Source organism: Panthera uncia, chromosome B1 (genome assembly GCF_023721935.1).
Source record: "Panthera uncia isolate 11264 chromosome B1, Puncia_PCG_1.0, whole genome shotgun sequence".
In the NCBI taxonomy this organism is placed as follows: Eukaryota; Metazoa; Chordata; class Mammalia; order Carnivora; family Felidae; genus Panthera; species Panthera uncia.
In genome coordinates this window covers 152,722,265-152,745,812 of record NC_064811.1, presented here as the reverse complement: position 1 = coordinate 152,745,812, position 23,548 = coordinate 152,722,265, and the positions used below count along the sequence as shown (strand labels likewise).

The 23,548-nt window shown below is 37.3% G+C and overlaps 1 protein-coding gene across 3 annotated transcripts in view; it reads right to left on the bottom strand.

Annotated features, from left to right (window-relative positions):
• Nucleotides 1-22,884, bottom strand: part of PBK (PDZ binding kinase) — a 28,291-nt gene extending 5,407 nt beyond the window's left edge. The window contains exons 1-6 of one of the 3 annotated variants that reach the window (XM_049632404.1): nucleotides 22,711-22,884; nucleotides 17,257-17,334; nucleotides 12,686-12,779; nucleotides 7,258-7,400; nucleotides 6,559-6,728; nucleotides 4,517-4,646 (exon numbers count right to left, since the gene is read on the bottom strand). In XM_049632404.1, the coding sequence (XP_049488361.1) occupies nucleotides 4,517-4,646; nucleotides 6,559-6,728; nucleotides 7,258-7,400; nucleotides 12,686-12,779; nucleotides 17,257-17,314 (595 nt within the window). In that variant the 5' untranslated portion in view covers nucleotides 17,315-17,334; nucleotides 22,711-22,884. Of the gene's footprint in view, nucleotides 1-4,516; nucleotides 4,647-6,558; nucleotides 6,729-7,257; nucleotides 7,401-12,685; nucleotides 12,780-17,256; nucleotides 17,335-22,390; nucleotides 22,614-22,710 lie in introns of those variants that run through there. The other 2 variants (XM_049632406.1, XM_049632405.1) reach the window with 2 other exon arrangements.
• Nucleotides 22,885-23,548: the final 664 nt, after the last annotated feature.

Sequence of the window (23,548 nt, the reverse complement as noted above, 5' to 3'; positions counted from 1 at the left end):
CTGGCACAGTGCTTGGCCATACTAAGTATTAACAATATTTGTTAAATAAATAATCTAGAGATAACCACTGTTAAAACTGGGCTTGTCACAGCACACCTTATATTATAGTTGTGAAACATGGGAATATACCACCTATTGAAACACAAAACTTAAAAATAACTTGTAAAGAGGCGCCGGGGTGGCTCAGTTGGTTAAGCATCCAACTTCAGCTCAGGTCATGATCTCGCAGTCTGTGAGATCAAACCCTGCCTTGGGCTCTGTGCTGACAGCTCAGAGCCTGGAGCCTGCCTCATATCCTGTGTCTCCCTCTCTGCCTCTCCTCCACTTACAATCTGTCTCTCAAAAGTGAGTAAATGTTAAAAAGAAAAAAAAAAGAAAAGAAAAAGAAAACTTTTAAAGATTTAGGTGTATTTTTTTCCAAACTTTTCTTAATGTGTACATATTTAAGTGCTATTTTACGATCTGTTCATCTCACTCAATATATCTGGATATACCATTCCTACAAATATAAACCTGTATCATTTTAATAACATTCTATTGTGTGGTGGTACAATAAATTAAACCACCCCTTACTGGTGGACATTCGCCTAAAGTTTTGCATAGTCTATTCTGCTACAATGTATATTTTTATAAGTTAGTACATACACAATTCAGTAAAAAAAGATTAATTTCTCTCCCAGTACCTGTTATTTTTTTTTTTAATTTTTTTAAATGTTTATTTATTTTTGAGACAGAGAGAGACAGAGCATGAACGGGGGAGGGTCAGACAGAGAGGGAGACACAGAATCCGAAGCAGGCTCCAGGCTCTGAGCTGTCAGCACAGAGCCCGACGTGGGGCTCGAACTCACGGACCGTGAGATCATGACCTGAGCGAAGCCTGACGCTTAACCGACTGAGCCACCCAGGCACCCCCCCAGCACCTGTTATTTTTAAAGTGCTTAGGAGTAAACTTCCTCATAAAGAGAAAGCCTTAGCCCAAGAGAAAAAAGAAGAGAACTGCCTTCTCTTAATGCATGGCTGGTTTAGTCAGCTATGCTGACCATAAGCATAAATTGATGAAGCGGAGAGTGCCGGTAAAGGAGCTGCGAAGACATTTCCCCCAGGCTTACAAATGTTTTTTTGAGAAAGCCAGATCAAGTTTTTAATTAAAAGTATGTATTGAAAATAAATGTCCTCAAATATACACCTTCAAGGAAGCACAAACCCAGGGTTTATGGCTTCACAGGATGGGCCGATGCTGGGCACCAGTGAAGATTTCACGTGTTAGTATTTTTATCAGGATAGTTATCGTTTTCGTTACTGCTGTGTTTTCAACACTGCATGAGTTTTGATTCTTCTGTCTTAACTCTATTTCTTCTACAAGCCTAAGACTCTTGGTTTTGCAGAAATTAATATATCGGATTACTATAAAAAATGTCTGCAGTGCCCAATTATTTTTTGGAATATGTTCTTGGGAATGAATTATAGGATCAAAGGGCATTTTGAAAGGGTTTTTTTTTGTTTTGTTTTTGTTTTTTAAATATAGATTTCCAAATTGCCCTCTGAAAAGACTGTACCATTGTAGCAGTTACCAGTGCTGTTCATTAAGTAGGTCATACTCTCCCCCATCTGGACACAAAGATGGATGCACTTTTTGGCCTGTCAAGGTTGGATGGAGCCATCTGACTTGTTCTGGTCAGTGAGTTGTGAAAGAAGTGGCTTGTGTCATTTCTAATCTGGGGCATTTAATTGTTAGTGCAAGACTTGTGGAGCAGCACTTTCCAACAAACTTTCTGTGGTAATAAAAATGTTCCATATCTGCATTGTCCCAATATGGTAGGCACTAACCACAGGCAGCTAATGAGCACGTGAAAAGTGGCTAGGGTGGCTGAGGAAATCAATTTTTAAACTTTTCAAATATTTATTAATTTCAATAACTGTATGTAGCTAGTGGCTACTGTACTGCACAGCTCTGGAACCTTTTTACCCTCCATATGTACAGTGACGGCAGTGTTCCGTATAGCGGATGTTCTAGCCGCTTAGGTCCTAAAAATGAGAAACATAGCCATAATGGATCTGTAGCTTGAATAAGCTGTGGTTGCTTTAAGCCACTGAAGTTTTTGAGGGTGTATGCTACCACAGCAAAACTTATCCTAACCTGAATGATACCTGATATGATACTGAATGATAACCTGAATTGCAACTTCTACTTAGCGTATGAGAGTACATGCTAAGCTAATTTGGAAGTAAGTCAGCCAAAGACAAATACATGATTTCACTCATGTGTGGAATTTGAGAAACAAAACAGATGAACATGGGGGAAGGGAAGGAAAAATAAGATAAAGACAGAGAGGAGACAAACCATTAGAGACTCTTAAATACAGAGAACAAACTGAGGGTTGCTGGTGGGGTGTTGGGCGGGGATGGGCTAGATGGGTGATAGGCATTAAGGAGGGCACTTGTTAGGAAGAGTACTGCGTGTTAGATGTAATAATGAATCACTAAATCCTACTCCTGAAAAAATAACATAACATAAAATGGTTTCTAGTTTTAGTGTCCTTCTTAAGCCCAATTTTAATGAATTATTTACCTGTAATTTTTTTCACTACTCTTTTTTAACATCTTAAAATCCTAATCCTCACATCTTAATCCTACAAGGATTAGACTGAGAATGGAAAATAGCTTTATTTTTTCTAAAATGTCCACACATCATCATTTACTGACTCAACTACTTCTTTCTCAATACTACTAAACGTCAGTGTTATATAATAAATTTGATATATTTGGGACTACTTGACTCCTTACATTTTTCTGCCTATTTTGGCAGGAATATCACTGCTTTCACTACTGTGGCTTTATAATACTTAACATCACCTCAGGAAAATTCCCATTCATCATTCTTTCACAAAATTTTCATGGTTATGTTTGAACATGTATCAAGGTTGAACTTCACATGTTTACAAACCATGAACTTTGACATGTTAAAAAATAAAACAGATCATGTTGGGATAGTGCAGAATTTATGGATTTATTCATTTACTTCTGCTTTCTGTCTCTAAGGCTTCAATTATTTTTTTACCTGATGTGAATTCAGAACTCAAACTTAGTTTCATAAAGGTTAAATAATGAAAATGTTTTGCTTTGAGTAGTATTGACCATATCAAATAGGTTTTGATTTTCTAAATACAGTATAGCTGGAATTTGATTTCAGCTAAGAATTATTTACAAATATTTTAAATTCTTAAAAAATGTGGGTGTTTTGTTTCCAATTGTGTCACTAATTTCTAGATTTGCAGCACTGAGGACAAGGTAATCTCAGGTTCTCGTAACTTTATGTGTGTTCAGGTTTAATAAATACTTGGATGCGTAGAGATTCACCTTATTATCTACTCAGATATTCTACATCTTAGTTTTGTCTATTTGACCTACTAAGGATTGAGAAAATTATGCCAAAAATATCTTACTTGCATCCTGTTTCATAATTTCTCCTTTATTTTCGAAAGTTTCAACTTGGTAGCAGTTATATAGCCTAAAGGCTCATAACAGTCCTATCTTTATGAATGAATACAGACATCTTTATAAAGTCACTCTATTCATCTTGGCTTTTTTCTTCACTTAACTCGCTGATTTTTACTAGAAATTAAAGTGTACAAAAGTTCTGGGGCGCCTGGGTGGCTCAGTTGGTTGAGCGTCTGACTTCGGCTCAGGTCATATCTCACGGTTTTTGAGTTCGAGCCCGCATCGGGCTCTGTGCTGATGGCTCGGAATCTGGAGCCTGCTTCAGATTCTGTGTCTCCCTCTTTCTCTGCCTCTACCCTGCTCGTGCTCTCTCTCTCAAAAATAAATAAACATAAAAAAAAAAAAGCGTACAAAAGTTCTAAACAGCATTCATTAACCTTTATTTTACCACATATTCATATGAAGAAGCACATTTAAATGTTATTTATTAAATAACATGTTTAAAGCAGGGACCTTCTTTATGATGCTGGCTCTTGGTTCTTACCAAGATCTTAAATTCGCTGAGAATGGTCAGTATTTATATCAGAGAAGAAGGAGTCGAGAATGGTCAGTATTTACATCAGAGAAGGAGTCGGGGCAGGCCAAAGGGCAAGCAGCAGAAGATCTAGCTTTATTAGCACCCCTCTCTCCTTCTTCCACCCATTTCTTCTTCTACCAGTTTCCCCAATCTTAACATTATGCGAAACTAAATGAGTTCCTTTATAAAACCTTATTAAAACTGTTTTCTACTCCCAGATCTTTTACCACATAAAAATCCCAAGCCAGGTTAGAAATAGTTCCTAAAGTTATCTTCAGTTAAAGTATATTAATAAAAATGCAATAATTTATATTGGTGTGACAAAGCAGGGGGCTGGAGGCTGGGTGGAAGAGAGACAGGAAAGGAGTGGTATTATTTATTGTATACTTTTTATACATAGTTTTTAATTTTAAGTATATAAACTTATTACCTATTTAAATATGTAAAAATTAGAAACCTAAAAATTGCATAAAAATAAAGTTAAAAAAAAATACTACTTACCAGTCATATTTTCATCCAGTGGTAGAGAGACTCCTACATCACAGATTTTAATTGTTTCAAAATCACCTTTAATTACAACATTTGAGGACTTTATGTCTCCATGAAGCAGTTTCTTTTCTTGGTGTAGATACTAAAACAGTTGAAATTTAATACATATGAGCAAATATATAAACTGATAAAAATATAGGATAACCTTCAAACAAAAATAACAACTTGAACTCCCTTCCTGAACTGCAGGATTGTATCTGTTCATCATTTCAAACTATCTGAAGTCAGACCAGGGAACATCCTTTGTTACCATAGTCCGCCATACTGACCAGACCTAAAGGAGTCTTTGAAAATCAATGTCCATTTATAGGTAAGCTAACTTTTTTATTTTCAAACTCGTCTCATACTTGTCTATTAAAAGAAGACACTGCAGCTTTAAAAATATACCACAATTGGAGCACCTGGGTGGCTCAGTCAGTCATGATCTCATGGTTGGTGAGATTGAGCCCCCCAACAGGCTCTAAGGCGGGGTGGGGAGTCTGCTTGGGATTCTCTCTCTCCCTCTCTCTGCCCCTCCCCTGCTCATGGCTCTCTCTCTCTAAATAATACAAATATATTTTAAAAAATACACCAAATTTTCCTTGAGGCTAGTCATTTTTAGAAGTAAATTTGGGATCTTCACATTGAGGCACACTTTTCTCAAATGACTGAGGTGATGCAGAACAGATGACTAAGGGCTACACAGAGGTCACAAGCAGAAGAGGAAGCAGAAGTGTAATCTAAGATTAAATTTTGTTTTACACATCAACTCTTTCTTAGTAATGCTACTCACCCATAATCAAAAATAATCTTGCTACACTGTTATTTGTTCATCAGCATCTGAGCATCTACTCTGTGAGCTGGGTTTGAAAATACTGCAGAGACAATTTTTGGTATGTATCTTGGAACACTTACTGTGCTTAATTTATTATTTTTCTAAAAGTTTATTTATTTTGAAAGAGAGAGAGAGAGGGAGAGAGAGTGCAAGTGAGCTGGGGAGGGCCAGAGAGAGAGGGACAGAAAGAATCCCAAGCAGGCTCCACACTGTCAGTACGGAGCCCGACATGGGGCTTGATCTCACGATCTGGGAGTTCATGACCTGAGCTGAAATCAAGAGTCAGATGCTTAACCGACTGAGCCACCCAGATGCCCCAAAACTAATACAATTATTTTTTTCTTTTATTTATTTTTTAAAGAATATAATTTATTGTCAAATTGGCTTACATACTAACTCCTAACATGCGACTTTGATATCAGTATCAATCATGATCCACTTTTGAGTCATTCAGTGGTGTTTTAGAACCAGCATTACTTCTGTTTGGTTATTAGGATAAATAATTCTTTTCCCGGGGTTCCTGGGTGGTTCAGTCAGTTAAGTGTCCAACTCTTGATCTCGCTCAGGTCATGATCTCAACACTTGTGAGTTCAAGCCCCAAGTCAGGCTCCTCACTGACAACATGGGGCCTGCTCTGGATTCTGTCTTCCCCTCTCTCTGCTCCTCCCCTGCTCTCTCTTGCACTCTCTCTCTAAAAATATATAAATAAACTTTAAAACAAAAGTTTTCCTTCTTTACACAGTATCTATCAAAAGTCACAACAATTTATTTGCATAACATTATGAGAGCTTTTTTCATTTAACCCACACATGTAAACTGATGTTCAAAACTTAACATCCCACAAGACAATTTTAAGAGGTTTATTTACATGAAAGAAGGGTTAGGCTGCACCCCCAGGAATAATTACTAAATTTGTGTTAAACTGATTAATCCTTTTAACTACACCTAACACAAGATCTCTATAAACAAAACTACCTGGGTTGGGTTATTTCAGGCTACGTAAAGGCTTCAAACAATACTTTGCTGATCAAAACAAGGAAATAGTGCACTATGCAATATGTGAGTTTGTAAAGACTTTAACTTAAGGCAACTACCTCTTTTGGGGGAAAAAAAAATCCCACCTTGTAATTAGGTATATAAAGTCCCACAGAAGTCATTTAAAATATAATGGCATGGTTACCTTTAACCCTTTCGCCATGTTCAAAGCAACTTTTAAAATTATGGCTGCTGGAAAAGGATCTTGGCTGTCTTTATTTCGTTCTTCTATTAAGTCATTTAAAGACTTTTCCCCTCCATATTCCATAGCAAGACACAGACTACCATCACTGGCTTCAGTGAAAGCACGATAACCTTAAAGAAAACAGGATATTTTCTTACTAGAATAGGGAAGAACAACTGTATTTATGTTTTTTTACAGTGATCAAAAACATGTCTGGAGTAACACTGACAAAATACAATGAAACCACTATTTATGAAACTAATTCAGTAGATATAATTTAAAATGACTTCAGTGCTTGCCAACAGTATTGCAAATTAAAATATTTTTAAATGAAATGCTCTATGCCTTCCTAAATATAATGGTTTCACCAGTCTTAATTATATTAGAAAATAAGGAAATTCTCTAAATAAGATCATTGTATATTCCTGAATTCTTTACAGTGCCACCATCATAATGACTATATTTATTCCCATGAAATTTTAAATATATATAAACATTACAAATATTACATAATAATTTATATTCTAAAACAGTCACAATAATTTGATTCTTGCCAAACTCCACCATCATCTTCATTTTTATTAGTGAAACTGGTTAAGAGATTATATACACAGTTTCTGAATAAACACACATACTGCTACGAAATAAATTTAAACTTACCTACAATGTTTGGATGATGGAGGTTTTTCAAAATCTTAGCTTCATCTATTAGCCTCTTTTGATACATACTTTGATAATGATCATTACATCTAGGGTTAATCTTTTTCACAGCCCAAGGAGAATGAGACAAACCTCTTGGAGATCTTAAAAAAATAATCAAAAATTATATAGAAAGAATAAGAACCACAATGTATTTCAAATGACTAGGAAGAACTTACACATTTTGAAAAGAGCTCAATAATAATTTGTTTTAAACATTTTCAAAAAATATTTTCAACTATCAACACCTCTGCTCCATATCCTTTTTAATGGAAGATATCTAGCTGATATATCTGTTAATTATAAGAGGAGTCTGACATCTATTGCTGAAAGGGATGGGTTAAAAAGAGGCAATCAGAAGGAAAAAGATGGAATGTTATAAATTTTAAACTTCAAAATTATTATACTATTTTCTAATTTTTCCATTCCAGCATGTCAGACTACCAACTACTTATCAAACATTTAACTATATGTACCACAGGCAAGTTACAGAATGGTAAATAATAAACATTAATGTCCAAGAAGTTTAAAGAAGAGATGTACAAAAAACATGTGACTCATATATGATCACGCAAAGAATAACAGATTGTTCTTAACCAACAAATATTGTGTCCCTACACTAGCCAGTCCATCCTATACTGTTCACCATCTACTCAAAAGACGTATGTTTAAGGAGATAATAAACATACAAATGAGAAAAAAATATAAAGTGTCTATTTTCTAGGAAGATACAGCCATTTTAAGAATATTTAAGGTGTAAACATTTTGAAGTCTAAATAAATAGGTAAAACAAAGTCAGGGAAAAGTTTACCTGATAAAGTAGGTAGTTATTTATGGGTACAGCAAATTAACAAGGACAAAGTATATGCGACATATGGGCACAAAAGCTAATGAAAGAGCCTCAGAAGTTAGAGATAAAAAGTTTAACAATAGGAAGATAAAACAATAGACGGAGCCAAGAACCTACTTAGCTTTTTACTACTTCATGAACACAGCTCTATGATCACAGGACCTTTTTTCTCTTTTTTTAAATCAAAAAAACATGCACTTAAAGGATTGCTAGATTTAACTTACATACATCTATCATACACAAGTTTATCTGAACTATTCTTAAACCTCCAGTTTTAGATAACAGTATTTGAAGATGACCTCTTCCATATCATTTTATTATGAAAAATATATTTTTCAGGGTGCCTGGGTGGCTCAGTCTGTTAAACGCCCATCTCCTGATATCGGCTCAGGTTGTTGTGATCTCTTGGTCCTGAGATCGAGCTCCACTGCAATGACAGTGCAGAGCCTTCTTGGGATTCTCTCTTTCCCTCTCTCCCCGCCCTTCCCCTGCCGGTGTGTGCTCGCACTCTCTCAAAATAAACTTAAAAATATGAAAAATAATACACCACGATTTTACTTGAGGCTAGTCATTTTTAGAAATAAATTTGGAATCTTCACAATGAGGCACATGCACACTCACTCTCTCTCAAAATAAATAAACATTAAAAAAAAAAGAAAAATACGTATTTCAAGTTTCAAAGGATACCCCTCAACTCCTGAGTGTTTAGAATTCAGTGAACAGGGGCACCTGGGTGGCTCAGTCAGTTAAGCATCCAACTTTGGCTCAGGTCATGATCTCCTGGTTCATGGGTTCAAGCCCCATGTTGGGCTCTGTGCTGACAGCTCAGAGCCTGGAGCCTGTTTCAGATTCTGTGTCTCTCTCTCTCTCTGCCCCTCTCCTGATCACTCTGTGTCTCTCTCTCTCTCAAAAATACATAAACATTAAAAAAATTTTAGAATTCAGTGAACAATTCCATATTTGCCTTTTCCATAACATATCTCAATCTACAGACATATATATGAAATCTGAATAAAATATTTTGCCAAACTATATGTTGGTTTGTTGAAAAGATAAAACAGGCAGATCTTTAATGAGATTGCAGTAGGAAAAAAGATAAAAGAAGACCCGAACAATAATACTGTTAGCAAAAACAGCCACAGATTTGTCAGAGATACAAAAATATGTGAATAAATACAACTTTTACCTCAATAAAATTAAAAGACAAAATGGACAAATTTCTAAGAAAACATAATCAAGAGTTTATAATATCCTTGTAACAAATAGTAAGCCTAAATAATTTTACAAGTGAGTTTATTAAACTTTCAAGGAAGCTATCGTTCCATCTTACATAAACTGTTCCAGGGAATAGAAAGAAAGGGGACTATGAATTTAGTATAACCTTAATAAACAAATCAAACAGGGACAGCAAAAATGGAAAATCACAAGCCAATTCCACTTAAATCATATCTGTAAAACTCCTAAAGAGCAAAATGAAGCCAGCAGTTTTATTAAAAAATAGTAACATATCACAACTAAGTTAATTTAGGAATGCAAATTTGATTTAACATAAAAAAATATAGACTTCTAGATTAAAATGATAGCTTGAAACTACACATATGATTTTGATACCTCCCAAGCCCCACTAAAATAAAAGCAAATGGGTATATTAAGACCTATATCCAAATAATGCAGAGGAGACAACACATTTCTGGAAGCTTGGAAAAAAGATTAAAGTAACTGACTTAACAGGCCCAGTGAACTTCCTGAAAGGTACTTAAAAAGCAGGGGCACCTGGGTGGCTCGGTCAGTTAAGCGTCCGACTTCGGGTCAGGTCATGATCTCACGGTCCGTGAGTTCGAGGCCCGAGTCGGGCTCTGTGCTGACCGCTCAGAGCCTGGAGCCTGTCTCAGATTCTGTGTCTCCCTCTCTCTCTGCCCCTCCCTTGTTCATGGTCTGTCTCTCTCTGTCTCAAAAATAAATAAACGTTAAAAAAAAAAAATTAAAAAAAAAAAAGCAGATGAATTCCTAGATGCCCTCCCCAATTCTGTATCACTAGCAGTTGTCCACCTCCTAATCCCCTGGCTTAATATCCAGATCCGGATACAGAGCGCTTATAGCACCCTCAAAAGATTTAGGATGCCATTTTAGAATGGAAAACTTTCAGATAGTTCATTAAAAACAAGACAGACAGGGGCACCTGGGTGGCTCAGTCAACTAAGCATCTGACTTTGGCTCAGGTCATGATCTCATGGTCTGCGGGTTTGAGCCCTGTTTCAGGTTCTGCTGACGGCTCAGAGCCTGGGGCCTGCTTTGGATTCTGTGTCTCCCTCTCTCTACCCCTCCCCCACTCATGCTCTGTCTCTCTGTTTCTCTCAAAAATAAACATTAAAAAAATTAAAAAAAAAAGAGAGACAAAAATGAAAAAATAGACATATCAGAAGATGAGGTTGGAGAAATCTCCCAGAAAACAGGGCAAAAAGACAGAGAGAAAAAAGAACCCCCCCCCCCCAAAAAAAGGTAGATAATAGGAATTCCTGATAGAGAAGAGAATGGGGGGTAGGGGGGAAAGGTGGTAAAAACTATCAACAAAGTAATTTAAAAAATAGTATCTTAAAATTTAAGAGTAGGAATTTTCAGATTCCAAGAGGTCCATACCCATGTATGTCACTGTGAAATTTCAGGAACACTGGTGACAAACAGATCATACAAGGTTCCAGGACAGTGGGAGGGACAGATTACATAAAACAGATCATATAAAAAGCTTCAGAAATGTCAAGAGCACCACTATAAGCTAATAAACAATGGAGCAATGCCCCCGAAATTCTAGAGGAAAATTATTTCCAGAGGAGAATTGTGATCCAGAAAAACAAAAAGGGCCATTCAAGTACATGGGTAAAATGAAAACATTTTCAAAAATGCAAATTCTCAAAAATCTATTTCCTGTGCATCTTTTCATGGGGAGCTACTAATGCCCTCAATCAAAATGAAATGTAAACCAAGAAACAGTAAGATGTAAGATACAGAAAAACAGGATCCGATTCACTAGAGAAGTAAAGGAAATGTCCAGGTTCCCAGTAAAAGAAAATCCCAGGTTGACAGGGCCACATTAGGAGTGGTATGGTCAGGCAGTGAGGGCTATTTTTCAGTATCAACAATGTGAAGCTTTCTAATTAAGTCTCTCATACATAGAACTTTGTTGGCAACACAGTTTACATTTAAGGACATTTTTTTAAAAGGGGGAAAAACGAGACTAACCATGAACCTGTGAGAAATGTTTTCCTTTCAAAATAGTTTGGACAAGAGTTTTTAGACACTAAAGAATGTCCAGAAAACAAATAGCACAGAAACACACAAAGAAGGTGTTTAAACTGCAAAAATTCTTCAAGAATAGCCACTTATATATAATTGCTATGTTATTCTCAATTCATTAGCTTTAAAAAAAAATTTTTTTAACATGTATCTATTTTTGAGAGACAGAGACAGAGCACGAGCAGGGTAGAAGCAGAGAGAGAGGGAGACACAGAATCTGAAGCAGGCTCCAGGCTCTGAGCTGGCAGCACAGAGCCCCAAGCGGGGCTCAAACTCATGAACCATGAGATCATGGCCTGAGCCGAAGTTGGATGCTTAACTGACTGAGCCACCCAGGCGGCCCTCAATTCATTAGCTTTTACTGAAGAAAGCATTTCTATTTGGAAACAACATAAACCTGGATGAAGCTAAGGATACGGTGGAAGTCAGGCTAATTCTAAGAATGCATTAAGGAATATATATTGACCTAAGTTGTTTGCCACTTAAGAAACACGAAACTAGGTACAGAGTAATGAGTCAAAGAAAAAAAATTTTTTGTTTTAAGTTTATTTTTTTATTGAGAGAGAGTGGGGAAGAGCAGAGACAGAGGGAGAGACAGAATCCCAAGCGGGCTCCGGAGCCTTGACAAGGGGCTCGATCCCACAAACTGTGAGATCATAACCTGAGCAGAAATCAATAGTCAGACGCTTAATCGACTGAGCCTCCCAGGCACCCCTACAGAAACAATTTTTTTAAGAATGTGTTTGTTGACACTTATAATTTCATTTTTCTTTTAACACAAATGTCCTGTTTTAAAATCCTGTATATACCCTTCTCACTTAACAACGACATAAGAAATAAAAAACTTTACTTCTTTAAATGAGAGCATCTTGAGAAGGCCACTCTCCAAACAGAGATAAGCAGTCACTGACATCCCCCAATATTAGCATCCTTTCTGAGATTTTCTTATTGAGAATCCTGCATTGTTACCATACAGGAACCCCTTTCCTCTATCCCTTTCCTTTCCCACACAAGCCAACGAAAAATTGTAAATTACTTCTTTAGTAACCCATCACCAGGAAGTTAGGAGAAAAGTATACCAGGAAAAACTCTTGACAAATTATAATATGTTCTAGGACTGGAATATAGCAGTCAGATAAGATCAGGAACATACCTCAAATCAAAATATTTAAATTTTCATATTCTTGTCTCCAAGTACAGTGCAACTATATTTCATGTGAAAAGGTTAATCTGGAATGTTATACTCACCTTTTCATAAGGTAGACATTTACTCCAGTACCAAAGCCAAGCTTCTGCATAAATGGAGAGGCAGGAATATTTATACATGGAGTTGAACATAGTGCTGATGTCAGAAAGAAAAATTAAAATAGAAAGTAAATGTTTGAAAAGACCTCTACACAAGCATCCTAATATTTTCAACATATGAGTATTAATTGGCATAGTCTTTTGGAGAGCAATCTGATACTATTATCTACCCTAATTTTAAATGGATATCCTTTGACTATGTCTACTTTTGGAGCCCTATCTTATGGCAACACCGAAGCAGGGGTCAGCAAACAGCCTATTTTTGTTTGGTCCACAAGCTAAGATTTATTCTTAGATTATAAAAGTGTTGTGAAGAAATAAAGAAGAATATGAGGGGTGCCTGGCTGGCTCAGTCAGTAGAGCATGCAACTCTTGATCTCGGGTTGTGAGTTCGAGCCTCATGTTTGGTGTAGAGATTACTTAGAAATAAAAGAGTCCATAGAGTCCCTATGTGGCCCACAAAGCCTGAACTATTTACTGTATGCTGTTTGCCAATGATTGAAAGACATCATAGACACACATGCATGCACACATATATATTTGAATACTGGGGATCTGATTTTGTGACTGCAAAAAACAAACAAAACATCTAAGTAGTCATCACTAGAGTCATAATTATACTATATTTGTATTACAGAGCATAATACAGTCATTAAAAAAGATGAGATAGAGGAGTCCTACTTTTGTTCGTGAACAATTGAACAATCTTCTCATCATGAACAATTAAAAAACTTGATACAAGTTTTCAGACATTTGACAACAAATGTCTGAGAGAAGAAAAACAAATGAGGTAAGGCCTAGCACTACCCTAACTTATTGCTTGAAGGCACTTTCTGGGCTGCAGCACAAAGAAATAGAGCCCAGAAATCTTAATCAAATTTAGAAGATGGAGATCAGGGGTCAAGGAGGCCTAAGAAGCTAGAATTTGTGGAGCAGGGAACTACAGGGAGCCACAAAATGAGAGAGAAAGCTCCAGAGAGCTGAAAAGAGGTCTCCCTTTGTGTGTTTGGTTATCTGACATACGATGAATAGAACATCCCAAAGTCAAGAAAAGCACCAAATGCAAGCAGTAGACTCAACGACAGTCAGAGATCACACAGGTCTAGGAATAGTTCTCTCACCATCAGCCAGAGTGTGGTAACTCTGTAACACACAGGGTATTGATTAAAGTCCTCTAAATGGTCACAATTTAATAGTATAGCTATATTTTAGCCCAAGGAAAAGGTTTAGAATAAAGCTTCAAAGCCTCAAAAGAAATAAGCTAATAATGTGCAGGTAACTGGACCATAACAAAATCACACACCCTTGCAAGGAACAAGAAAATATAGCCCTCAACAATGTAAAATGTCCAGCAGCCGAAAAAAATTACCAGGCATGAAAGGAGAAAGATAATCCATACTAGGAGAAAAATAAACCAATAGAAATATACCATAAAATGACAGTAACGGAGACTTCGGAGGTTAAGAACCTTAAAATATAAATCTTAAAAAAATATACTCAGTAATGTAAAGGAAAATGTGAGAACAAGCAAAGAAGATGTAAAAAAAAAAAAAAAACCTCATGGGACTTCAAGGAATAAAAAATACAATGGATAAGAATAACATCATCTTAGAGGAGAAAGTAACTGAATTTTAAGACAAAGCAACAAAAACTACCAAGATGAAGCACAGAAAAAAAAAAAAAAAGATTAGGAAAAATATACAGGGGTGTCTGGGTAGCTCAGTCAGTTAAATTTCTGACTCGTGATTTCAGCTCAGGTCTCGATCTCACAGTTGTGAGATGGAGTCCCCTGTCAGGCTCCTTGCTGTGTGTGGAGCCTGCTTGAGCTTCTCTCTCTCCCTCTGCCCCTCCCCTGCTCGCACATGCTCTCGTGTGTGTTCATACTCTTTCTGTGTAAAAATAGTAAAAATAAAGGAAAAATATAAAGAAATCACCAGTGAGCTATTAGACAATAGCAAAATAGATTTAATCCAATCACAGGGAATTACATTAAAGGTAAATAGTCTAAACAGTGTTGTCCAATAGAACTCTCTGTCATGATGGAAATATTCTGTATCTGTGTTGTCCACTATGGTAGTCACTAGCATATGTGGTTACTGAGCACTTGAAAAGTAGTACAACTGAGGAACTAAATTTGTAATTGTATTTAATTTCAATTCATTTGAACCTAAATTAAACGAAAAAAAAATTTTTTTTAATGTTTATTCATTTTTGAGAGACAGAGAGAGACAGAGCATGAGCAGGGGAGGGGCAGAGAGAGAGGGAGACACAGAACCTGAGGCAGGCTCCAGGCTCTGAGCTGTCAGTACAGAGCCCTACGCGGGGCTTGAAGCCACAAATGGGGAGACCATGACCTGAGCTGAAGTTGGATGCTTAACGAATCGAGCCACCCAGGCGCCCCATTTGAACCTAAATTTAAATCAGCACATATGGCTAATGACTAAACAGTCCTATTAAGGGTAGAAGTTTTCAGAATGGATATAAGCAAAACAAGACATAATTACATGCTGTCTATAATAAACTTACTTTAAATAGAAAAACACAGACAGGTTAAAAGTAAAAAGTTGGAAAACATATGCTTCAAACACTAATCAAAATTAAACCGGATTGGTTCTATTACTATCACATAAAGTGAACTTGAAACAGTACAACACTGGATAAAGAAAGACATTTCATAATAGTAAAGGGGTAAATCATCAGGGGTGCCTGGGTGGCTCAGTCGGTTGAGCGTCCAACTTTGGCTCAGGTCATGATCTCACGGTTCATGGGTTCGAGCCCCGCATTGGGCTCTGCTGCCAGCTCAGACCCGGGAGCCTGCTTCAAGTTCTGTGTCTCCCTCTCTCTCTCTCTCTGCCCCTCACCCACTCATGCTCTCTGTCTCTCTCTCAAAAATGAATAAACATTAAAAAAAATTTTTTTAATTAAAAAAAGGGGTAAATCATCAAAAGAAATAACCATCCTAAATGTATAGGTGTCTAGCAACAAGCTTCAAAATACATAAAGTAACCACTGACAGAACTCAAAAGTAAATAAATCCACAATTGTAGGTGGAGATACCTCTCTCAGTAAGAGAATAAATAAAATCAGTAAAGATACAGAAGATGAACGAAACAACCTAAGTAAATCAACCAGCTTGACCTAAATGATATTCATGGAACACTGTACCTAACAGCAGAAAGTATGATCTTTTCAAGTGCCTGAAACATTCACCAAAATAGATAAACGTCAAGTCAAGAAAGAAAATGTAAAATACAAGTATCAGACATGAAAAAGGAGATATCACCACAGATCCTACTGACATTAGGAGGGTAATAAGGTATTAAGAGTATATCATGGATAACAGTTTGACAACTTGAAAGTGAAAAAATTTTATGAAAAACACTAACAAAGCTTACACAAGAAGAAATAAATGATTTGAAGAGCCCTATACCTACTAACCGTGAAGGCACAGTTAAAATTTTCCTCCTAAGAAAACTTCAGGCCACATGGCTTTACTATCAGTAAAGGAAGAAAACCAGTTAAGGAAAAACTATCATTCTACATACACTCTTAAAGAAGAAAGAAACACTTTCCACCTTACTTTATGAATATAGAATACGCTGATACCAAAATCAGAAAGATATTCCAAAAACAGACGCCGAGAGCCCAATATCCCTTATGAACATAGAAAATATTAGCAAATTGACTGAAGCAATGTATAAAATACATCATGACCAAACTGGCTTTACCCCAGGAATGAAAGGTTGGTTTAACATTTGAAAATTAACATAATTTACCACCTTGAAAACTAAAAAAGCAAAATATCCCAATAGATTCTGAAACAGTTCTTGACAAAGTCAACATCCATTCATAATAACCCTCAACCTGATGAAGGAGAATAGAAGAAAATAAAAGTAAATCCCTCAACCTGATAAAGGATAACTATGAAAAACCAAAATCTAACTTCACTAGGAACAAGCAAGTATCTACTTGCACATCTTCTATTAAAAAATATACTAGAGCCAGTGACATAAAGAAAGAAAAAGGAAATAAAATACAGACTGGTAAAGAAAAAAAGTAACACTGTATTTATTTATCTAAGACAGTACCTACTATGTATATAATAGCCTCAGCAATCTCTAAAAAAGCTAATAGAATAAGTGACTTTAGCATGGTTTCAGGATACTATTTGTTGAAAAGATTACCCTTTATCCACTGAATTGCCTTAGAAAATATCTTTCCCTCTCAGGAGCACTGCATGTATGAGAAGAGGAAAGAAAGATAAAGTAGTTCCTTAATGGTTCAAATTGATTCTTCACCAGGGAGAACCTCCAAATCTATTAGGAGGTCAACAAAATTAGCCAAAAGATGGCCAAACCCTGGCCTACAAAATAAGTCTTGTTAAAATCAACATTATAAAGAAGACTTATGCTAAAATTACTTGTGTATGATAAATAATAACTAGAGGATCAAACTCTAATAATACTAAGACATTTCTAATAGCAGTAACAATGAAGAAAGATTTTATATCTTACCAGATTTTTTTTTTTCAGATAATTTGCTTGGTGTCTTGAAATTATTGATTTCTTCCATTGTAATAATCACTCTAGGTCCTATGATGAAAACAAATTGAAAGTTACACTCCAGTTCTGCAGAATACAACTCTCATTCATGAAAAAAAAATCCTATAACACTATGACTCATTTTATCATATAAACATAAAATTTGAGAACTGAAAAAGACCATAACAAATATTTACTTTAATTTTATCTACAATGAGAAAATTAAAATCTAGAGAGGTACAACTACTTACCCAAGGTCACTGTTTATTTGTTTGTTTGCTTGAATTAAAAAGCAATACATGCACTTGGTAAAAAAAGGTAATATATACATTTGGTTAAAAAAAATCACCTAGTACAAAAAGGTGAAGTTAAGTTTCCCTCTCACACTTCCCAGGGGCCATTGTTCATAGGTCTTTTATAAGCTTTAAAGAAACTTGTCTATGCAAGAGGCATTCATTTATAATAGCCAAAAAAAAGGAAATAGAAGTATTCATCAGATGATGAAAAAACAAAATACGGTATACAACACACACAAGAGAATATTATTCAGTCAGAAGAAAGAGTCCTGATGTATACTGCAAAGTGAATGAACCTTAAGAACATTATGCTAAAGGGAAAGAAGCCAGACACAAGACGCCACATGCATGATTCTGTTTACACAAAACGTCCAAAATAAGCAAATCCACAGACAGAAAATAGATTAGTAATTGCCAGGACCTGAGGAGAATGGAAAACATAGAGTGACTGCTAGTGGGTAAGGGGTATCCTTTTGTGATGATAAAAATGTACTAAAATTAGGTATTGACTTAACATATTCAACTCTGACTATTCCTAATAAAATCACCAAATTATATCCTTTCAGAAACTGAATTTTATTTTATGTGAATTATATCTCAATAAATTCTGTAAAAATTATCTATTAACAGAAAATGTACATACTTCATATACAAGCAATTAATCTAAGCTTTTTATTTCTTCTGTAACATATTTCTTAAGGAATCTTTTAAAAAAAACTTTAAATATTACTTTTTCTTTTTAAAAAAAAGTTAGGTTTCATATCAGATCTATTGTAAAGCAAACTGTCACTACATGTCTATAAGCTTGCTTGGTTTGTATCCAAAGTATATAAAGAACTTATACAACACCAAATAATAATTCAATTAAAAATGGGCAGAAGACATGAACAATTTTTCCAAAGAAGACATAGATGGCCAACAGGCACATGATGAAAAGATGTTCATCATCACCCCATCAGGGTAATGCAAATCAAAACCACAATGAGGTATCACCTCACACCTGTCAGAATGGCTAAACTCAAAATCACAAGAAACAAGTGTTGATGAGGATGTGGAGAAAAAAGAACCCGCATGCATTGTTGGTGGGAATGCAAACTGGTGCAGCCACTACGGAGGACAGTATGGAGGTTCCTCAAAAAATTGCAAATAGAACTACCCTATGATCCAGTAATCTCACTACTGGGTATTTACCCAAAGAATATCAAAACACTAATTCAAAGGGATACATGCACCCTGAAGTCTACTGCAGCATTATTTGCAATAGCCAAATAATGGAAGCAACCCAACTGTCCATCAATAAATGAATGGATAAAGATGATGTGGTTTATACATGCAATGGAATATTAGCCATTAAAAAAGAATGAAAGCTTGCCACATAAAACAACATAGATGGATCGAGAGAGTATAATGCTAAGTGAAATAAGCCAGTCAGAGAAAGACAAATACCATATGATTTCACTCATATGTGGAATTACAAAAAACAAAACAAATGAACAAAGGTGGAAGGGGGAAACAAAAACAAACGAAAAAACTGACTCTTAACTATAGAGAACAAGTTGGTGGTTCCCAGGGGGAAGGATGGGGAGGATGGGTGAAATAGGTGAAGAGGATTAAGAGTACACTTATCTTGGGGTGCCTGGGTGGCTCAGTCGGTTGAGCTTCCGACTTCAGCTCAGGTCATGATCTCATGGTCTGTGGGTTCAAGCCCCACATCAGGCTTTGTGCTGACAGCTCAGAGCCTGGAGGCTGCTTTGGATTCTGTGTCTCCCTCTCTCTCTGCCCCTCCCCCACTCTCACTTTGTCTCACTCTGTCTCTCAAAAATAAATAAATGTAAAAAAAAAAATTTTTTTTTAAAGTACACTTACCTTGAGTACTGAGTAATATACAGAACTGCTGAATCACTATATTGTACACCTGAAATGAATATAACTATATTCTAACTGTATTCACTGTATGCTAACTACACTGGAATTTAAATTAAAAAATAAATTAAATATGGGGCGCCTGGGGGGCTCAGTCAGTTAAGCAACTGACTTTGGCTCAGGTCATGATCTAATGGTTGGTGGGTTCAAGCCCTGTGTCGGGCTCTGTGCTGACAGCTCAGAGCCTGGAGCCTGCTTCAGATTCTGTGTCTCCCTCTCTCTCTGTTCCTCCCCTGCTCATTCTCTGTTTCTCAAAAATAAATAAACGTTAAAAAAATAATTAAAAAATTAATTAATTAATTAAATATTGGGAGACAGAGACCATATGTTTAAATTTTGTATAGAGCCCAAAGAAATAGCATTTTAAAAAACTCTGCCAAGAAAAATCACCTTAAAGGCCCAGCTTTGTCTATTAATGAGACCTTTGTAGTTTTTTTTTTTTTAAAGTAGCTACAGTCACCACTATCTTTGGATTTACCTGAATTTAGAACACCAAAGATCCCCTTTCCATGCAAGTATACACTAATTTTACCAAGTGAAACGTTTAACTGGAAGGGAGGAACACGTTTTTTCAGAACAAGTTTCATACTTTTCAGGAAGGATAAACTATTTTAACAGAGTGGGCTGAAGCAGCTACTTCTACTTTGGAAGTAATTTCCCCACGTGGTTCTGATTCCCCTTCTTCCATCTTCATTCATCTACCCTCACGAGAAGTTGTAAAGGGGGCACTGCGATGACCTTCTAAGACTTCTGTCTACCTAAAGGAAGCTACTCTTCATTCACTCAGTCAGAAAACACTTATTGAGCATGTACCATGTACTGGGCACTGTTCTAGGCACTGGAGACCCAGCAGTGAACAAGACCCAAACAAACACTAGAAGAAATACATAAGACAACGATATATAGTCAGGGGAGATATACACCAGTGAAGGGAGGCAGAGTATTGGGAAAGGGCTTGAAATCTGAGTTAGGGTGGTCAAAGGAGGTTCATCCGAAGAGATTCCTTTGAAGGAAGTGAGGGAGCTAGCCCAGGGGAGCTGCATCTAGGGGAAGTATGCAGGACAAAAGTAGTGAATATAAAGGCCCTGAGGCAGAAATAAATGTTCAAGGAAAAGCTGAGAGGGCAGGACTAGGAAAAGGGAGAAGGAAATGAAGAAACAAGAGTTTGGGGATGAAGGATGGCAAATCAAGCAGAGCACTGAAGCCATAAAGACTTCAGCTTCTTTCACAGAGCTTCGGTCACCATAAGGATTTCAGCTCTTGCTGGGTCCTGGATGTTATTATGAATCTGGAACCAATAAGATTCCCTAATGTTTGGATTTTTGTTAGGAATGAGAGAAAAGTCAAGGATAGCTCTAAGTTTTCAGACTGAGCAACTGAAAGAACAGAGGTGCCATTACTGAAATCAGGAACTCAATTCTGAATGCTTGATTAAACATTTGAGTAAAAACGTGAAGTAGGCAGCTGGATATAGGTCTGAAATCCAAGTTGAACATACAAATTTGTGGCACATTCGCATGTATATGGTATTAAAGTCAAGAGACTGGATAAGATCACCTAAAGAGTATATATAGATAGAAAACACAGAGCTCTGAGGAATCTCAATGTAAGAAATGAGGAAAAGAGTAACCTGAGATGTAACCATGTTACTCATGTAACCAAGAGTAACCATGGATGCTGAGCCAGATGCGAGGCTGGAACTCATGAACTGTGAGATCATGACCTGACCAGAAACCAAGAGTCGGTCACTTAACTGACAGTCACCCAAGGGCCCCTAAACAAGTCTTTTAACATTACTTTCTAGAACACTCTAGGACTCAGTTCCACTTTCCACTCCAAGCTACTTACATCTAAAGAGGCCACACCCTATCTATGCCTATACTGTGTTTTGTCGTGGAAAAAGATGCCTGAGGCATCTATACACAGTTTAGGTCTCAGTCTGACAGATGGCTTCTGGCCACAAGCCCAAACTCTCATATATAATCTCTCTCTGTATATAGATCTATCTATATATTAATTGCTAAATAACCATTGTAATCTAAATCACAAAATCCTTACGAAGGTAACAGCATAAAATTGTGATTATCTTACATGAAGATACATTAAAAATGAGAGTAGTAGGGCTAGGCAAAGTTTCATAGTCTATGGAGTATTTAGGATATTTAAAAAAAATCAAGTACTGTTTAAGAAGCAGTATTTAAAAATTAACAGAGCTCAGCAAGCTAATCAAAAGATCTATTGGATCAGATGTCAATAACTTTTGGACCCTAAGCCACCCTAGGACTAAACAAATACATGGATCCTACTGGGTAGAGCTAAAGTGTATAGATAGACAGGAAAAAAAGAAAAAAACAACAAAATGAGAGAATTGGTAGCGTTAATTGAAAAAAGGAAAATGGGCAGGAAAGGTAGACTGAAAAAGAAAGGCAAAGTTCTGACCAGACTATTTCTAGGGTCCTGTACACTTTACACGCTATGGATTCCTGCACGTAGAGTCACATGACTGTTCATCCCCTGATCCAAGAGCGTATAGCGGGCTGGTTGTTAAAATCCCTCTTCCACCTGCTCAGTCACCTCACTTGAAAAATGAAAGCAACATCAGGTGAGACGTTCAAAGAGGGGAAGTGTGCTTCCTACTCCTCTTTCTCAATCCCCACCCTCTCCATTCCCACCAGAAATCCTTCACCAGTTCCAGCCGCCCCTAAGAGCTGGAATTGAGACTCACTGGCTGCGGGGTAATGAACCGCCGTTTCCACCAGGCACGCGCCCCCGTGTTCGAATCTGGTGCATCTAAGCTGTACCTACACACTGGGGTCCAGCCTCAAGCAGACAGACACCAGAGTCCCGGGCCTACACGGTCTATAAAACCAACTGTAAAATACAGACACCTTGCTAGATGGGTGCTCACCATCACCTTCTCCTGCGGATATTCCTTAAAAGTACACATGGCTAGGCTGCTCTTGAGAAAAGGCAATTTCTTTCTTGAAATCCCCACCCTATCCGTGATTCAGACTCGGGTTTGGGTCGCAAACATTTTTCGAAAAGTCATTCCCAGTGTAACGCCACATTCCCAACGTCTTCACCTTTCCCTCTAGGCCCCTGAACGGTCACGAAGCAAACGCAGAGGAGTCGGCTGGGGGGGGGGGGGCGCGTTCGGCTCCAACCCGGGCCCACGCGTGGTCGGGAGTCCGCAAAAAGCTCCCCTTACCGCAGCCGCGCTGGGGTGGAGAGGTCCAGGCCAAGGCTATCTTGAACACTGATCCCGCGTGGCCGCCAACAAGACCCTCAGCGGCTGCCTCAGCGCCCGGCCACCTGCCAACACGCGAACTTGTTAACAGCCGTTGCGATGGGACACTCCCCGCTTTCAAAACCGCGCGCGCCGCCCCTGCGAGGCCGCAAACTACGGGGTGGCGCGAAGGACATAACAAGCCGTTCTCGCTTGTTCTCGCAAGTCGTTTCCCGGCCTTTTCTAGTCTCCGCGAGCGTATCTTGCTATCAAACGGGGACGCCTTGAAGACAAATAAAAGGAAGAAGCTCAAGGAAGGACAAACTGATTTTTATAGCCACGGTCAGCCTTCCACAGGGACAACTCCGGTTAAAAAGAGTATTTATACATGTAGCTAAGGCTGAAATTCTTCCCCAATTACAAACAGTGGTCTCAAAATGTGTGATGATCATTATATAAATTTTTATTACAGATTTATTTGGTCATGAAACACTCTAACTAGAAATGCATTAGCCTCGAGTAACAATTATTTTTGGCTATGAAGAAAAATAGTTATTTAGAAATCTTGCTAACTCTTGTAATGACCACTTTCAGTTCAACAGTTGTTCATTTCATTCATAGAGCACCTACCATTTGCCAGGTGTGTATGGAACGCCACTGCACAGGATGGACTATAGTAGTTACTACAAGAGGCACACAGATGAAGTCATAGAATGACCTCCCGAACAGGAAGAGCTTAGACTCTGTGGGGTAGGAGGAGGAGGGGAGGGATGAGGAAATGCCCTAAGAAAACACACACACCCACACACACACACCATTA